The sequence below is a fragment of the Neofelis nebulosa genome, chromosome 11 (assembly GCF_028018385.1).
Source record: "Neofelis nebulosa isolate mNeoNeb1 chromosome 11, mNeoNeb1.pri, whole genome shotgun sequence".
Lineage (NCBI taxonomy): Eukaryota > Metazoa > Chordata > Mammalia > Carnivora > Felidae > Neofelis > Neofelis nebulosa.
The window spans coordinates 89,177,938-89,192,840 of NC_080792.1; the positions used below are offsets into that span (position 1 = coordinate 89,177,938).

General features: G+C 39.0%; 1 protein-coding gene across 8 annotated transcripts in view; it reads right to left on the reverse strand.

Moving 5' to 3' along the window:
* The window catches only part of MPHOSPH9 (M-phase phosphoprotein 9), a 56,575-nt gene extending 41,806 nt beyond the window's left edge, over nucleotides 1-14,769 (reverse strand). The window contains exons 1-6 of one of the 8 annotated variants that reach the window (XR_009250555.1): nucleotides 14,596-14,766; nucleotides 11,907-12,171; nucleotides 9,265-9,418; nucleotides 3,224-3,313; nucleotides 2,501-3,021; nucleotides 1,724-1,847 (exon numbers count right to left, since the gene is read on the reverse strand). Coding sequence is in view for 7 of the 8 variants with exons in the window: in XM_058691409.1 (XP_058547392.1) it covers nucleotides 1,724-1,847; nucleotides 2,501-3,021; nucleotides 3,224-3,313; nucleotides 9,265-9,418; nucleotides 11,907-12,013 (996 nt within the window). In the remaining variant the exon portion in view is untranslated. Of the gene's footprint in view, nucleotides 1-1,723; nucleotides 1,848-2,500; nucleotides 3,022-3,223; nucleotides 3,314-9,264; nucleotides 9,419-11,906; nucleotides 12,172-13,562; nucleotides 13,584-14,595 lie in introns of those variants that run through there. The other 7 variants (XM_058691409.1, XM_058691411.1, XM_058691412.1 and 4 more) reach the window with 7 other exon arrangements.
* Nucleotides 14,770-14,903: the final 134 nt, after the last annotated feature.

Consider the following 14,903-nt stretch of genomic DNA (forward strand, 5'->3'; position numbering starts at 1 on the left):
CACACTCCGTGAGTTTGAGCCCCGCATTGGGCTCTGTGCTGACAGCTCAGAACCTGGAGCCTACTTCAGATTCTGTGTCTCTGCCCCTCCCCTGCTCATGCTCTGTCTCTCTCTGTCTCAAAAATAAATAAAGACGTTAAAAAAAAAAAAAAAAGAAAGAAAGAAAACTACTGTATCCACCGGGGTATATACCAAAGACCCAAAGTTTGTCAGCAGTGAGAAAGTCTCCAAAAGACTAGTCTGTCTGTTCATTTTTTTGTTTTTTGCTAGCCTCCCCAAGACTGAGTTTTACTTAATGTAAAAACAGAAGAGAAACTAGCATATATGAAAACATTTTTTCTGCCAACCTATTCCAATGGAAAAAGCAACTTTCACCCCGTCTCTAAATACTCTTATGCGCTCACACCAAAGATGTACCATCCCAATGGCACGCGAGTTCAAAAGAACAGACCCACAGATACAGTACTACAGGGCGCCTGCAGGTGAGGCCAGTGGTCCCTGGAGGTTTATCACCCTCACTTCCCTCCTGAACACAAATCTGAATAGGTTCTGGAACGGTGATCTTGAGAAGCCTAAATATCACAGGCTGAAGAAAACTTATGGCAAGAAAAGAGAATAGTGCTTTATAAAGGTTGAAGGACTGTCTTCTTAGGACTTCTATTTAATCTTTTTCACAGGATGATAGAAGGACCATGTTTACAGCAATCAAGACCAGGGGCGCCTGGGTGGCTCAGTCCATTAAGCATCAGACTTTTAATTTTGGCTCAGGTCATGATCTCACGGTTCCTGAGTTCAAGTCCTGCGTCTAGCTCTACGCTCAGCACAGAAAATGCTTGGGATTCTCTCTCTCTGCCCCTCCCCTGCCAGTGCACGTACTCTCTCTCTCTCTAAAAAAATAAACATTAAAAACAGTGGCCAATTTCTAAAAGTATCAAGTTTGCAGAGAGACGTGATTTTGCAATTTCAATTCAGTATCATAGAATAAACAACATTACTCTATGACGATTTAAGCCAAAAGGGCTACAAAGATGTTTAAAACCTACTCAATATCTACACCTCTTTAACGAAAGCAGCTGCTAGATTAGTAAAAGGGCCACACAGAATTTAAACATTTAACCTCTTACAATTTGGATTATAAATTCAGTACCACTTCTTACAACTTAATAGTAATATAAATTATGTGAGAGTTTTTTTAATTTTTAATGCTTATTTATTTTTGAGAGAGAGACAAACAGACAGAGCACAAGTAGGGGTTGGGGCAGAGGGAGAGGGAGACACAGAATCCGAAGCAGTCTCCAGGCTCTGAGCTGTCAGCACAGAGCCCAACGTGGGGCTCGAACTCATGAACCATGAGATCGTGACCTGAGCCAAGTCAGACGCTCAAAGGACTGAGCCACCCAGGCGCCCCTATTTGAGAGTTTAAAAAAAAAGTTAAATGGATTATTCTCTGGCTAAATGTAAACAGTTGCAGCACAAAGAGAATTCGGACCTTTACAAAACGGTTTTCATTTTCTATTGTACTTTATTCCTCATTATTTTTGATTTCCAGACTACTAAAAAACCAATACCCAGAGCAAATCATTGTTTCCAATCCTCTGGGACACCCAGAGAAAGACAGGTCAATGGAACAAATTAACAATACAAAAGAAAGGGCAAAAAACTTATGTTGACGAGCACGTAGTAAACTCCACCATAATTAGCAATAAAGTGACTCATCACCTACTTTCTCAACTGGTGATTTCTTGGCTTGTTCATTTCCTTGCATAGATTTTGAACACCCCTCCTCTGTAAGTGCTCTCTTTGGTTGGTTCTGCTTCAGCTTTTGTGCCCATGATGTTACAGACTTACTATTCAGAAAGAGAAAACAAAATTATTCTCTTTAGATACTGTCCTTTGCACATAAAACTAAACACTAATAAATATTGTGTCCATGGGAAATGCTTTGAGTTCTTTTTCTAACTGCAGAGAAAGAATGGATTTTTATCCATTCACCTACATCTCTTTGTACACTTTCTTATTACCAAAGGCAAAGTGAACACAAAGACTAATGGTGATTAATAAAGGATTTAGCCTGTAGCCATGGAATAGAACAAAACCACCACAGTGGCCTGTTCACATACTCAATGTAGCTCTACAGCAAAAGCTTATTTGTTTACAAGGACTAGTGACTGTACTTACAGGTATACAAGATCTGTGCTGCTATAGCTAAACACTTATTTTAGAGAACAAATTTTAGAGATATAAAACTCAACATTTAGGGTAAATGACAAATTTTAAATGATTGTTTGCTTTACAAACATTCAGCCACACTTATCATCAAACTTAGAAAATTTCCTCTTCTATATAAAAAGCATAAAATTGAGTATGCTTGTGTATAATTTTTGGTTGCAAATTACATGCACATGTATACATTTAGACTCTAAAAGGAGCTTGATTTACTAGATTCTAAATGTAATAAACAAGTAAACCTCCCTTCAAATGTTGGAGAAATTCTACTTACCTATTCGTTTTGCCACTGTATACTTCTGAAACCTTATTTTCACCAAGAAAATTGTGTTCAAATTCACCAGGAAAAATGGAAATATCTTCTTTTAAAGATGCACAAAACTCTTCAGTGGTATGTATACGAAAATTCTTGTTTTTTACACCCTCTGCAAGTGACTCCATCTGCCCCAAAGATGCTCCAAACTGTCCCTCAGAAACCTCTGTGTGCTCCATGAACTCCAGAGGGTCCTTAGATTTGTAGGCATTTAATTCGGAGACACAAAAGGTACCATACCCACTGCTCACTGAGCTACTGTCCACATTGCAGTCTGGTTGTGATGTGGATGTTTCTTGCTGCATTTCGGGTTCTTCAGACTTAGGATAACTGATAATAGGTTCATTTCTCTCACTGTTTTCAGAAAAAAAACCCATTTGACTTCCTGAAGATAACTGTTTACTTAAAGAAGTATCATAGGAAGCCCAGGAAGCATTACTGGTCTGTAACTTGACTAAATTTTTTATCTCCTCCTGTATACGCTGAAAACAAAGTTACAGATTTGGTAAGTATACTAAACATTGCATTTTTTATAAATACTATGAAAATATTGCTTAAAAATACGAGCTATTACTCTAAAGACAGTATGTTTCTAGTTCATCAACAAAACTGATATAAAGTATTAACGGGTTCTTCTTGCAAATCTTACAGTATAAAAAAGAATCAATACAAATAACAACTTACTTGAATTTGGTTGTGGAACTGCTCCTGCTGAGCGGCTATTTGCTCTTGGCATTGTTTTTCCACCAAACTGAATAGTTGTAACCACCTGGTCTATTAAGTTATAAAATATTTTAGTTAAAAATAATTTTCAATGTAATATTTCACAGAAAAATTGCTCCAGTGGGAAAGGACCTTTTTAAAATGTATTTTAATTTAAATTTATAAGCTGAATTAAGTAGTTATAAAACTGTATTTAATGTAAAAATACAGGCACAGGCTTGGTCACCCCTTTCCTATGTAATCTGTAGTTTGGGTCAATTTGAAGGTCTGGGTAAATCTTATTTTTCAAATGGCATGTCGTCTGCTATCGTTTCTGATTCATCAACAGCTGGCAGTCATACGTCGTATTTGTCTTAAGTTCTCTTCCTTTCTTTGTAACAGCTAGTGATTTTCTTAAACAATGACTTGTACCTAGGAAAAAGAATCCCACGTCTTAAAACAAGAGATAGTTTGGTATTATGGAAATTTAACCCCTAATTTACATGGGATTTAAGTGGAAAAAAACAAAACAAAACTTTTTCAAGTCAGGTGCTGAAGTGTTTTACAGTGCCACAGCTGAAAAAGGAATTTAAAAAATCAGTCTGAAAACCTGTGGAACTGGCCTAGGACTCCCTTCATTCTGAGGTTCTGATCCATGCTGACTCAAGAGTATAGTAAGTGTTCTTATAATCAGACTACAAAACAAGCCAGAAAAGGGTTCGGGGAGATCTCCAGAAGCTAAATTCAGTCTCAAGGCTGGTTTACAGTAAGAGACTCTACACAATAATATGCAGTATCAGTAAGTAGCTACCGTGAAAAGAGCCTCCCTGTTTAAAACCATTCACCATCTTTACGCTCCTGTACTCCTCACAGGCCCCGGAGTTGACCCGGCCCATGCACACCTCCCAACTTCATCTCATCCCTATCTATTCCGTGCTCAAAGCACACCGGCCACACTGGCCTCTACCTTTTCCCTGAACATGCCAAAAAGGTCTTCCACCTTGAAAGCTTTGTCTTCACTGTACCCGCTACCTGGAAAGCTCTCTCTCCAGCTCTTATGGCTTCCTTCTTCTCCCCCCCACCCCCACCCCCCGCCCCTTGCAATTTCAGCTTCTCAAAGAGTTTTCCCAAACCATCCTGCAGTTGCTCTCTTTCTCAATGTCATCCTGTTTTTGCCTTCAGAGCATTTACCACAATTAAGAGGGCATCTCATTTATTCACTTTGTTAACCTGTTTGCCTCCAGCGCACCTAGGACACAATACCAAGGAAAGAGTGTCTAAATGAGGGTATAAAAATGTGAATTTCAGGGGCACCTGGCTGGCTCAGGCAGTAAACCATGCAACTCTTGAGCTCAGGGACAAGGGTTTGAGCCTTACACTGGGTGTGGTTTACTCAAAAAAAAGGTCAAGTTCAAGATGAATTTTTTTTCTTGGTATTACAGACTACACAATTCAGAGGTCCTTCAGATTAATACTGAAAACCATTTCTATAATTATAATAGAGCAGAATTAAGTTGAAGACTATATAACTGTATTAAAACAAAGGAAGCGAAAAACCCCAGGATTGAAATAAAACAGTGCTGGGGCGCCTGGCAGGCTCAGTCGGTTAAACGTCCAACTTCAACTCAGGTCATGATCTCACGGTCCGAGAATTCAAGCCCTGAATCGGGCTCCATGCTGACAGCTCAGAGCCTGGAACCTGCTTCGGATTCTGTGTCTCCCTCTCTCTCTGCCCCTCCCCTGCTCGTGCTCTGTCTCTATCAAAAATAAACATTTTTAAAAACAAATAAATAAAACAGTGCTGGTCGCCTGAGTGGCTCAGTCAGTTAAGCATCCAGCTCTTGATTTCTGCTCAGGTCCATGCTCTCACGGTCGTGAGATCGAGCCCCACGCTGAACCCCATTTTGGGCTCCACACTGGGTGGATGTTCTCTTTTTCTCTCTCAAAAAATAAAAATAAAAAAAATAAAAATAAAAATAAAGAAAATAGAATAGTGCTAATAGAAAGTATTAATTCTAAATCAACTAACTTGATAAGGATAAGGTAGGCTACATCAAATTCAGTTCCTTATCTTCTCAACCTACCTATAATATGAAGTATCTTAATCAAAACAAAAAATAAATCAGGGAACAGTTTTCTTATTAAGTTATACTAACTTAAGCACTACTTTAGGGGTTATTTTAATCTGACAAAGTTACTAGTCACAAAAAACTAAATTACAATAATGACGGAATTACATAACAACAACAAAAAAAAAAAACAAAAAAATGGCCTTATATTTATGTGACACGCAACGTTAACCACATCCTTATTATCATTTTCTTATTTAGGATACAAATGAATAGAGCTTGCTCTGGATATAAATTGGTAGAGAAGATTTTGTTCTCCCTAATCAGATTTTATAAATAATATTTCAATTTTCAATAAGCACATTTAAGAACATTATAAACGCAGCAAATAACATTTTTCACATAATTATTAAGAACTATTATTCATTTCTAACCAACATTATTTATATGATCTGCATTGTACATACTGTTGGAGGACTTAGGCATCTAATTAAAGCTTTCCCCTGTACAGTTTTTGATGCTATTAGCCTGAATGGGGTTTCTATCGTATGCCTAGTAAATATTCCATTGGCTTTGACATCCTAGGCCTGACTCCCTGCTCTCCACTAACAACCTGTATGGTCCTCAACAAGTATATCTCATTTATGCTCTTTACTAATTTATAAATGGGGGGGGGGCAGTATAAAATCGGAAGAGGAACACCTCCCAGGTGGCTGGGAGGATAAATTTTAAATTCCAATATGATGGATGTGAAAACAGTGATCTCAAGGGGGGGGGGGGGGGACTAGATTTTGAAAATCTGTGAGGTCATGGATGTCACAAAGCTAGGGAGAGCACTACCAGCACTTTGTGGGCAGTCCAAGGATGCAAATCACAGGATGGTCCCCGACAACGAAAAACTGTCCTGTGTCCACTTTATATTATAAAAATAACATATATTTTGCACAGCTTTCAAATCACCAAATTGTCCAGGAATCCAACTACAAAGATGTTATGTTTGCTTCAGAACTTGATCAGAAATTGGTCACCGTTTCAGAAAATCATGTCACCAAATGCAGTTCTGGATTGTCAATACAGAAGAGCTGTATCGGTCCATGTCTGTAGCCACTGTCTTCGCAATGAGTCTGCGTATAAACACCAGGCTATGCTTCACTAGGTCTTGTAATGTGGATGTGCCTGAGCACGTGTATACTGAAATACCTGTTATCATGCTATAAGTAACTGTCATTCCTCCTTTATATCACAGTTAAGAGGATGATTGTTTTTAAAGTGGGTACAGGTTGGGGCGCCTGGGTGGCGCAGTCGGTTAAGCGTCCGACTTCAGCCAGGTCACGATCTCGCGGTCTGTGAGTTCGAGCCCCGCGTCAGGCTCTGGGCTGATGGCTCGGAGCCTGGAGCCTGTTTCCGATTCTGTGTCTCCCTCTCTCTCTCTGCCCCTCCCCCGTTCATGCTCTGTCTCTCTCTGTCCCCAAAATAAATAAAAAATGTTGAAAAAAAAAATTTAAAAAAAAAAAAAATAAAAAAAATAAAGTGGGTACAGGCAGGATATATCTGCGAACTTCATTTCAGGACAATATAAGTTGATGTTATTTTTGAAATTGTAAAATTTATTTGTAAATTAGTAATTTAATTGTAATATTACAAATTGAGGGCTTTGGGTCTAATAAGGTCGAGTGCCACTGACAAAAAAAGTGTCTAGTATATTGCTTGGCAAATCGACACACAATAAACAGTACACATAATAACAACAATCATTGTACAACCATTACTCTTAAATATGTAATCAGTAGCACTAAATAGTTAAAATGCTAAAATAATGAATTAAGACAAATTAGCTAATAATGTGTTTTAAAAATTTACCATCACAGAAATATTAGCAATAGCAAGTCTTTAAGAATATATTGAAGTATTTCTATGTAAATGTGTTAAAAAATTATTTCCCATGAATCAAAATACATAACCTTCTCAAGTTTAAGCAGTGATAAACTTAAGAATTCCAGGAAAGATGGGGGCCCCTGGGTGGCTCAGTCGGTTAAGTATCCGCCTCCGGCTCAGGTCACGATCTCAAGGTTTGTGACTTCGAGTCCTGCATGGTGCTTTCTGCCATTAGCACGGAGCCTGCTTCAAATCCTCTGTCTCTCTCTCTCTCTGCCCCTCCCCAACTCTCTCAAAAATAAAATAACAAACATTAAAAAAAAAAAAAAAAAAAAAAGAATTCCAGGAAAGAGGTTTTAGAAAGAAATTCTAAAGAAATCAGATCTCCAGAGCTCTGAGCTCTGTGGAAGGTTTATATTTTAATAACACTACAAGTGGTAGAAATCAGGCAAATGTTACAATTCCAGAAGAAGGTGAAAACATGAAATTCAGGGGAAATAGTCAGGAATAAGGCTTGCACGATCCTTACCCCTCCCATTCTTCCTACAATACTACACTAAAACATCATATTTTGGTTTTGTTTGCCACAAAACACACTAATAAATTGGAGAAATTTTACTGAAATGACCAGGAGATTTCATATTCTGTCAAAGAACTATCTTAAGAAACTATTCACTGAATAATCAATTACATGTCTACATTACAAAAATTAGTTATTATTAAACATAATAAAAATAATAATATTATATCACAGGTGAAGAAGAAAGGGTGTAAAGAAACAGGCTCAAATGTTAAGGTGTTAGTGGCTAGTCGATATGCTGGCTTATAAAAACCTGTATCTTAGATTCACAAACAAATACTGATTCAAAGATGCTGATTTCGAAGTATTAAAAGCAACAATTTCTAGCTAAACATGAATTTGCCAGAAAAGCAATGCCTTATTTTTTTAAAAGCATACTAATTCAGGTTCATAAGCTAATGAGTAAGTATATTAGGGGAAATATTTCACAAAGGATTTCACTTTTAATTGCATCATTTTACCGGTCTCTTGCATTATCACAGACTGATTATTACATGGAAAAAACATAAAAACTGTAAACACTTAAAACTCAGTTTCTTAAAGTTTGCATTAATACTCAGTCATTCTTTCTTTTTTTTTTTTTTTTTTTTTTTAATGTTTATTTATTTTTGAAAGAGAGAAAGGGAGGCAGAGGATCCGAAGCGGGCTCTGTACTGAGACCGACGTTGGACCTTAACCGACTTAGCCACCCAGGTGCCCCAATACTCAGTCGTCTTATAACTTCAGTGATTATGGATAATGAATACAAATAATTACAATTAGGGGTGGCTGCTACTGAATTCTTAAACCAGGTATTCATCCGTTCCACTTTACATTTTGACAATTACACAAACAATGGTTTTAAAAGTATGATAAACATTTAAAATAAAATCTACTGTCCCCTAAATAAACAATTTAATAATAATAATGTTTTATACATTTATATAAAGCATTACCAAATCTAGCTTTGGAAAAATCTAACTTGGGCATTATTCTGTGAATCAAAATTTACATATTATATATTCTTTTATCTGCTAAGTTTTTATATCACAATTTAACCTGTAGACCAAAGAAAGAACCACTGACCTGAAAAATCAATATAACTCAATGTATCACAACTAAATGGGATAAAACATTACTAAGCAAAAGCCTTAATTTATAAATAGTTCAAAGAGGATTTAGGTTTTTCAAAATGGTAACACTTCTGTATGTTACTTAAAACATTAGAATTAGTAATAGTATTAGTAAATTTGGACTTCTCCCTTCTCTGAACAAAGCTAATATTTTAGTTGACACTTAAAATATAAATTAATGTGTCTAATGACTGATATTTGTCAAAACATGCTTTTGATCATCTTTTTCGTATGCGTTCAGTGCTGTTCCCCAATTACTACTTTTGACCACTTTAGCAATAAGTATCATGCTCTTTAGAAGATAAATCTCTAATAATTTAGAGTTTAGTAGAGGCACATGTACAATTATATTTTTTAAGATTCCACAAATAAAACAAAACTAGATACCTCACAGTTTTTCCAAAGTTCCGAATCAGTCCTTCCACTGTTTTGTAGCTCTTGCATTAAAGAGGTTAGGACTTCAACTGTACCTTGAATTACAGATGGTCTGGTCTTCCCTGAGAAAGAGGATACCCCATTTGTACTAAGGTGGGGACTACTTCTGTTGAAACATAAATAATTCAAATGGTTTTCTTCATTCTACCAAGTGTTGAATAATTCAGCAGTTCAAGTTTAGCAGAGCAGTACAAAACCACTGACATTTAATCCTTCTTAATGGCACCTCGTTTGTTGAAAATCTGATCACGTTTGTCCACAAAAGGAAAATAGCAGTAAAAAGACAACACTTATTTAAGAACCCAACAGAAAGACTTTCTCCAAAAGCGCGAGAACACTCCAAAGTACCAACAGAAAGTAAGTTTCTGCCATACGATAAGAAAAAGGTCTAGCTTCTCCAATCTACATTATTCCAGAGGATTATTGCACTCTACTGTAAGAAGAGCCTGTTTTATTGTAGCAGAGATTCTTTTTCCACTGCCCAGAACTGCAGTCAAGTGTTGTTAATCGCATCCCCCTAATTTGGTGTGATAAACTGATGCTTATCTTTTTTGCACTGTCTTTGAATAAAAGTTGTGCCAAGTAAATTAGCAGCAAATATTCAGGACTTATTTAGCCTGTTCATTGTGTAAAATAGCACTCATTCTTTCCAGGAGGACTGCTTTCCCAAACTTGAGAGGAAGTTATTTCAGGTTTGTTTTATAAAAACACAAAGCATAATTAAGGAAAATAAAATCTGTTTAAATTCCAGTCTAAGAGATCATTTTTCATTTATTTATTGATAACCTATATTGTTTCACAAAGAGTTCATTTAAAAAAAAAAAAACAATACTAATTAAAATAACAGAAAAATAGTGACAAGTAGGATCAGAGAAAGATTAATAAAAACCCAAGGGAAAGGAGAACATACATGTTGTCCGTAACGGATTTACACAGTTGTGTAATTATCAAGTCTAAATTTCGCTGATTTAACCACCAGTCACAATGAAAAGGGAGACAAGTTCAGTTACATAATTTTCATTACAAGGGCATATTTAGGGGTAACCTGGCTGGCTCAGTTGGTGGAGCACACAACTCTTGATCTCGGGTTGGTGACTTCAAGCCCCATGTTGGGGGTAGAGATTAAAAAAATTTTTTTAATTAAATCTTAAAAAAAAAAAAAAAAAAAAAGGACATATTTAGGTTCCCCTAGGAAAATTGTGTTCTAAAAGGGATTTCTTCAGGGGCACCTGGGTGACTTAGTTGGTTAAGTGTCTGACTCTTGGTTTTGGCCCAGGCCAAGATCTCAGAGTTCATAAGTTCGAGCCCCACATTGGGCTCTGCACTGACAGTGGGGAGCCTGCTTGGGATCTCTCTCTCTCTCTCTCTCTCTCTCTCTCTCTCTCTCTCTCTCTCTCAAAATAATAAACATAAAAAAAAATTTTAAAGGGAGTTCTTCATAGGGACCACTAGGTGATATAGGAAACAAACTTTCAGTACATGGTATAGATTACAAAGACAGACATCTCTCTTGGACCATTTGCCACACACTTTCCCACCCTTTCACCTTGCTTTTTCATTTTATATATTCTTGTAAGCTGCCTTATATTCCTCCTGAGAAGGGCAGAGAATGAACAAACTTTTTAAGGAATTAATGAATTTATTAATTTCATCAAGATCTATTGTGTTCGAAAATATCTGACCCTTTAACAGTAGGGCCCAGACTGTTAAGTTTTTGCTCCCTTGTACCTGCTTGGTATATAGGTGGTCTCCTCTCTAATGGACTCTACCCCTTTGCTGTTTTTAAGCTACTAGAAATTTAGAAATCAAATAACCCAAGTTTGTCAGATTATGTACAAAATGAAAGCAAACGGGTTCTGATTACAAACAAACCAAAGGGGTGCATGGGTGGCTCAGTCGGTTAAACGTCCCAAAACCTGATTTTGGCTCAGGTCATGATCTCACGGTTCATGGGTTCAAGCCCTGCATCAGGCTCTGTGCTCACAGTCTGGAGCCTGCTTGGAATTCTCTGTCTCCCCCCTCCCTCTCTCTCTGCCCCTCGTTCTCTCTCTGTCTCAAAAATAAATAAACTTAAAAAAAAAAAAAAGGCGCAAACACGGGATAGCTTAAAAAGAAAATGCATGAAATGCATTGTTGGATAGCATCTATTTTTGTCTACTCAGGGTCTGTTTTTCTGCTTACTTCCTAGTATTCAACTTTAATTGTTACTTCCCAGGTTGGTGAGGTAGTTCTGAAATATTAAACGTTATTTGTATGTAGAAACAGTATTTAGTCAATTAAATTCTAAAGGCATGTTCGTAATCTATGAGGAAGTTTTAAAAGTGTACAGAGAACCCTAGCTAGGAAAATAAGTTCTTTTCCACAATGTTCCCCATGCAAAAGTGTATTATCTCTGGGAGAAACAAAAAACAGGAAAAGAATGAAACTATTCTGGACTTAAAACAACTACCCCTGAACAGTTCCTGCTCAGGGGCTGTTGTTATTTAAATGCGAAACAATAACTGTGATGCTATTTGGGTCAACTGGGCAAATAAACTTGTTTTGATTTGTTGTTACATAAAAAAAAAAAAAAAATCTATCTATCCCATTCTTACCTATTAATATTTAAGTTCAGTCCAAAAGAATGGGGAGAATTTTTTATATCAGATTCTACAGAAGATGAAGTTTTCCGTAAGGGTTTCACCAAATCAAAATCTTCCATAGTGTATAGAAATCGTTACACTCTCTTATTTGAAAATGTAGGTTCTTTCAATGTTTGAAGAAACTGAATCCGAGTCATCTTCAGATGCTTCATCGTCTACAGGCATTTTCAGTGGCTAACATTCAGAACTGGGAAATATCCTAAGCTCCCAAGAGAGTCTGAAAATGAATGGAGGAAAAAATACTATAAAAAGCCACTAAACCTAGCAACTGCTTTTTCATTACTTTGGAAACCTTGATCCTTTTATATAAATTGGCATTAAGAATAGCAACATCATTTACAATAGTTAAAATGCAGAAACAACTAAGGTGTCCATCAACTGATGAATAAACTCATGTTGTATATACATATAATGGAATATTTCTCAGCCATAAGAAGAAATGAAATACTGATACAATACTACAATGTGGACAAACGCCGAAATATTATAATCAAGTAAAGGAAGCTCAGTAAAAGATCACATAATGTGTGATTTCATTTATGTGAGGAATCTAGAATAGGCAAATCTTTTGAGACAGAAAGTAGATTTATGGTTGCCAGAGCTGGGGCATGAAGTGACCAAAAATGGGTATGGAGGGGCGCCCGGGTGGCTCAGTTGGTTGAGCGACTGACTTCGGCTTGGGTCATGATCTCACGGTTTGTGAGTCTGAGCCCCGCGTTGGACTCTGGGCTGAGGGCACAGAGCCTGGAGCCTGCTTCGGATTCTGTGTCTCCCTCTCTCTCTGCCCCTCCCCCACGCATGCTCCGTCTCTCTCTGTCTCAGAAATAAATAAACATAAAAGAAAAAAATGGGTATGGAGTGTCTTTTTAGGGTGATGAGAAATTCCAGAATTAAATGGTGGTGATGGTTACACAACCCATCTGTGAATATACTAAAAACCAATGAATTGTACGCTTTAAAGGGACGCATCTTACGATACATGAATTGGATCTCAAAAAATCTACAATAAGGGTGATTTGCAAAAGTAGCTTCATCTTTTCCAGGTATTATTTCAGAATTCTGTGTTTAACTATCAAGGTTCTAGGCACGACTCTACTGCGTAACAACTGGAACACGTACATGCCTTGTTCATTTAAGAAGCTCTACCCAGTATCCATGCTTGCTGATTTACATGGCGGATAAACTGGAACTACTTAGTATTTAATTTGATACTAAAAACAGCCAATTAAATGGTTACCAACAGTTGTTTGTCCATTGGCTGGAATGCATTTTGCGCTACATAGCCTTTATTACTTCTTTAAAGACTATTTGCCGGGTCAACTAAAAATAACTAACTGATGCAGGTTAACTGACGCCAGGTGTACAGAGGCAAGTTGGCCATCACAAATCAAACACCACGCTTCCTACTTAGGAAATTCATGTCTTTTTGAAAAAGTGAAAGAGCAAGGAAAAAAAAAAAAACATTTATGCTGCTTACAAGATTCCACTAGGTTCCCACTTCTGGGGCCTGGTTTTACAAAGCACAACCTTAAAAAACATCAGCTCATAAAGGAACCACTTCCTTGGCGGGAGGTAGGTTTTGTGAAAGCCAAGGGTAACTGGACCTACCTAAATGGATTTCTCCCCAGTGGCTCAGCCCATCACCAGCCACAAATGGGGTCCTGAAAAGGTCTGGGGCTGCACCTTCCACCCGGCAACGAAAATATCTGGATTCAAATCACCCTGCTCTTCTACCAAGAAAACACAAGGCTCTCCAGGGACTTGGATCTGCGACCCCATCTATTATTTCGCCCGCTGAAGTAATCCGGATGCAGAAGATGGAGATGGAAAACCACTCGAAACGCAAAGATGCTTCTCCAGTGGGGGAGGGAGGGAGTGGAAGGGGAAATAAAAAGGGGGGGGGGAGGACCCGACATAAATGCAAAATTAAAACAAAAACACGCGATGGACAACGGTTATAAGCACAGAGCCATTTTTATATTTCCCAGTAACGAAATGTGACGCTCTTGGTCCCCAAAACCCCTCGCCAAAAAGAAGGTCGCTGGGAGGATGGGGGATGGGATGGTACAAATTGGGGCCTGATACTCGGAAAGTTAACCAGGTGTTTCGCTTTGCTAGGAGCCCGAGGGGGGTACGGAAGACAGGGTTCCAGAGGTTTTGAGGCCAGATCCTGACCCCCTTGCCTTCACAGCCAGACCTCAATTGCTGATGGGGTGGCTCTCGGGTCAAAGTGGGACGGCGAGCAAGAACAAAATGCGGTCGCCTGAACTGTGGGCAGCGGGGAGGCGGAAGGAAAAGCCGCTGCTCCCACAATTACAACCGCGATTCCCAAAGTCAACCAGGGAAGAGCAAAAAAAGGAGACAAATCCCACAAGCCCCCCGCCACTCGGGATGAGGCGCTCTGCGATTGGGCCGCGCCGGTGTCACTCAAGGGCACTGAGTCTAGAAAAGGCACCCGGCCGCAGGCGAAGCCCCCACATACCCGAGGACTGTGGTGGGGGTTGTGTCGTGTGGCCGTCGTCCCCCCACCCCCGCCCTGAGCCCATCAGCACACTTAGGGTTCTGCTAAGTCCAGGTCTTCCGAGCCTCGTCCCCTTGCCCCCCGCGACTGACGGCTCCCCGCAGGCCGGCGACCACTCACCTGGCCGGGGCTCCCACAGTGGATGTCAGCGTCAGGCGAGCGGCCTCTCGCGACCGTTAAACTCGAGGGAGCGTGCGCGCGCCCGTCGTCCTGCCTGTGATTGGCTGCACGAAAGGGGGCGGAGACGGTTGCACCGCGGAGCGTCCGTCCTTCTCCCCTTTCTCTTCACGCCCCTTTCTCCAAAGGGGGAGGTCCTACGCTTGGGAACTCGGAGGGGGCGGAGCTTCTGCGAAGCCCTCCCGTCTGATTGGTTCTCTGGGAACGTACAGCTGCCACGCTAAAAATAGCTTCCGCTCTCCGCATGCGCA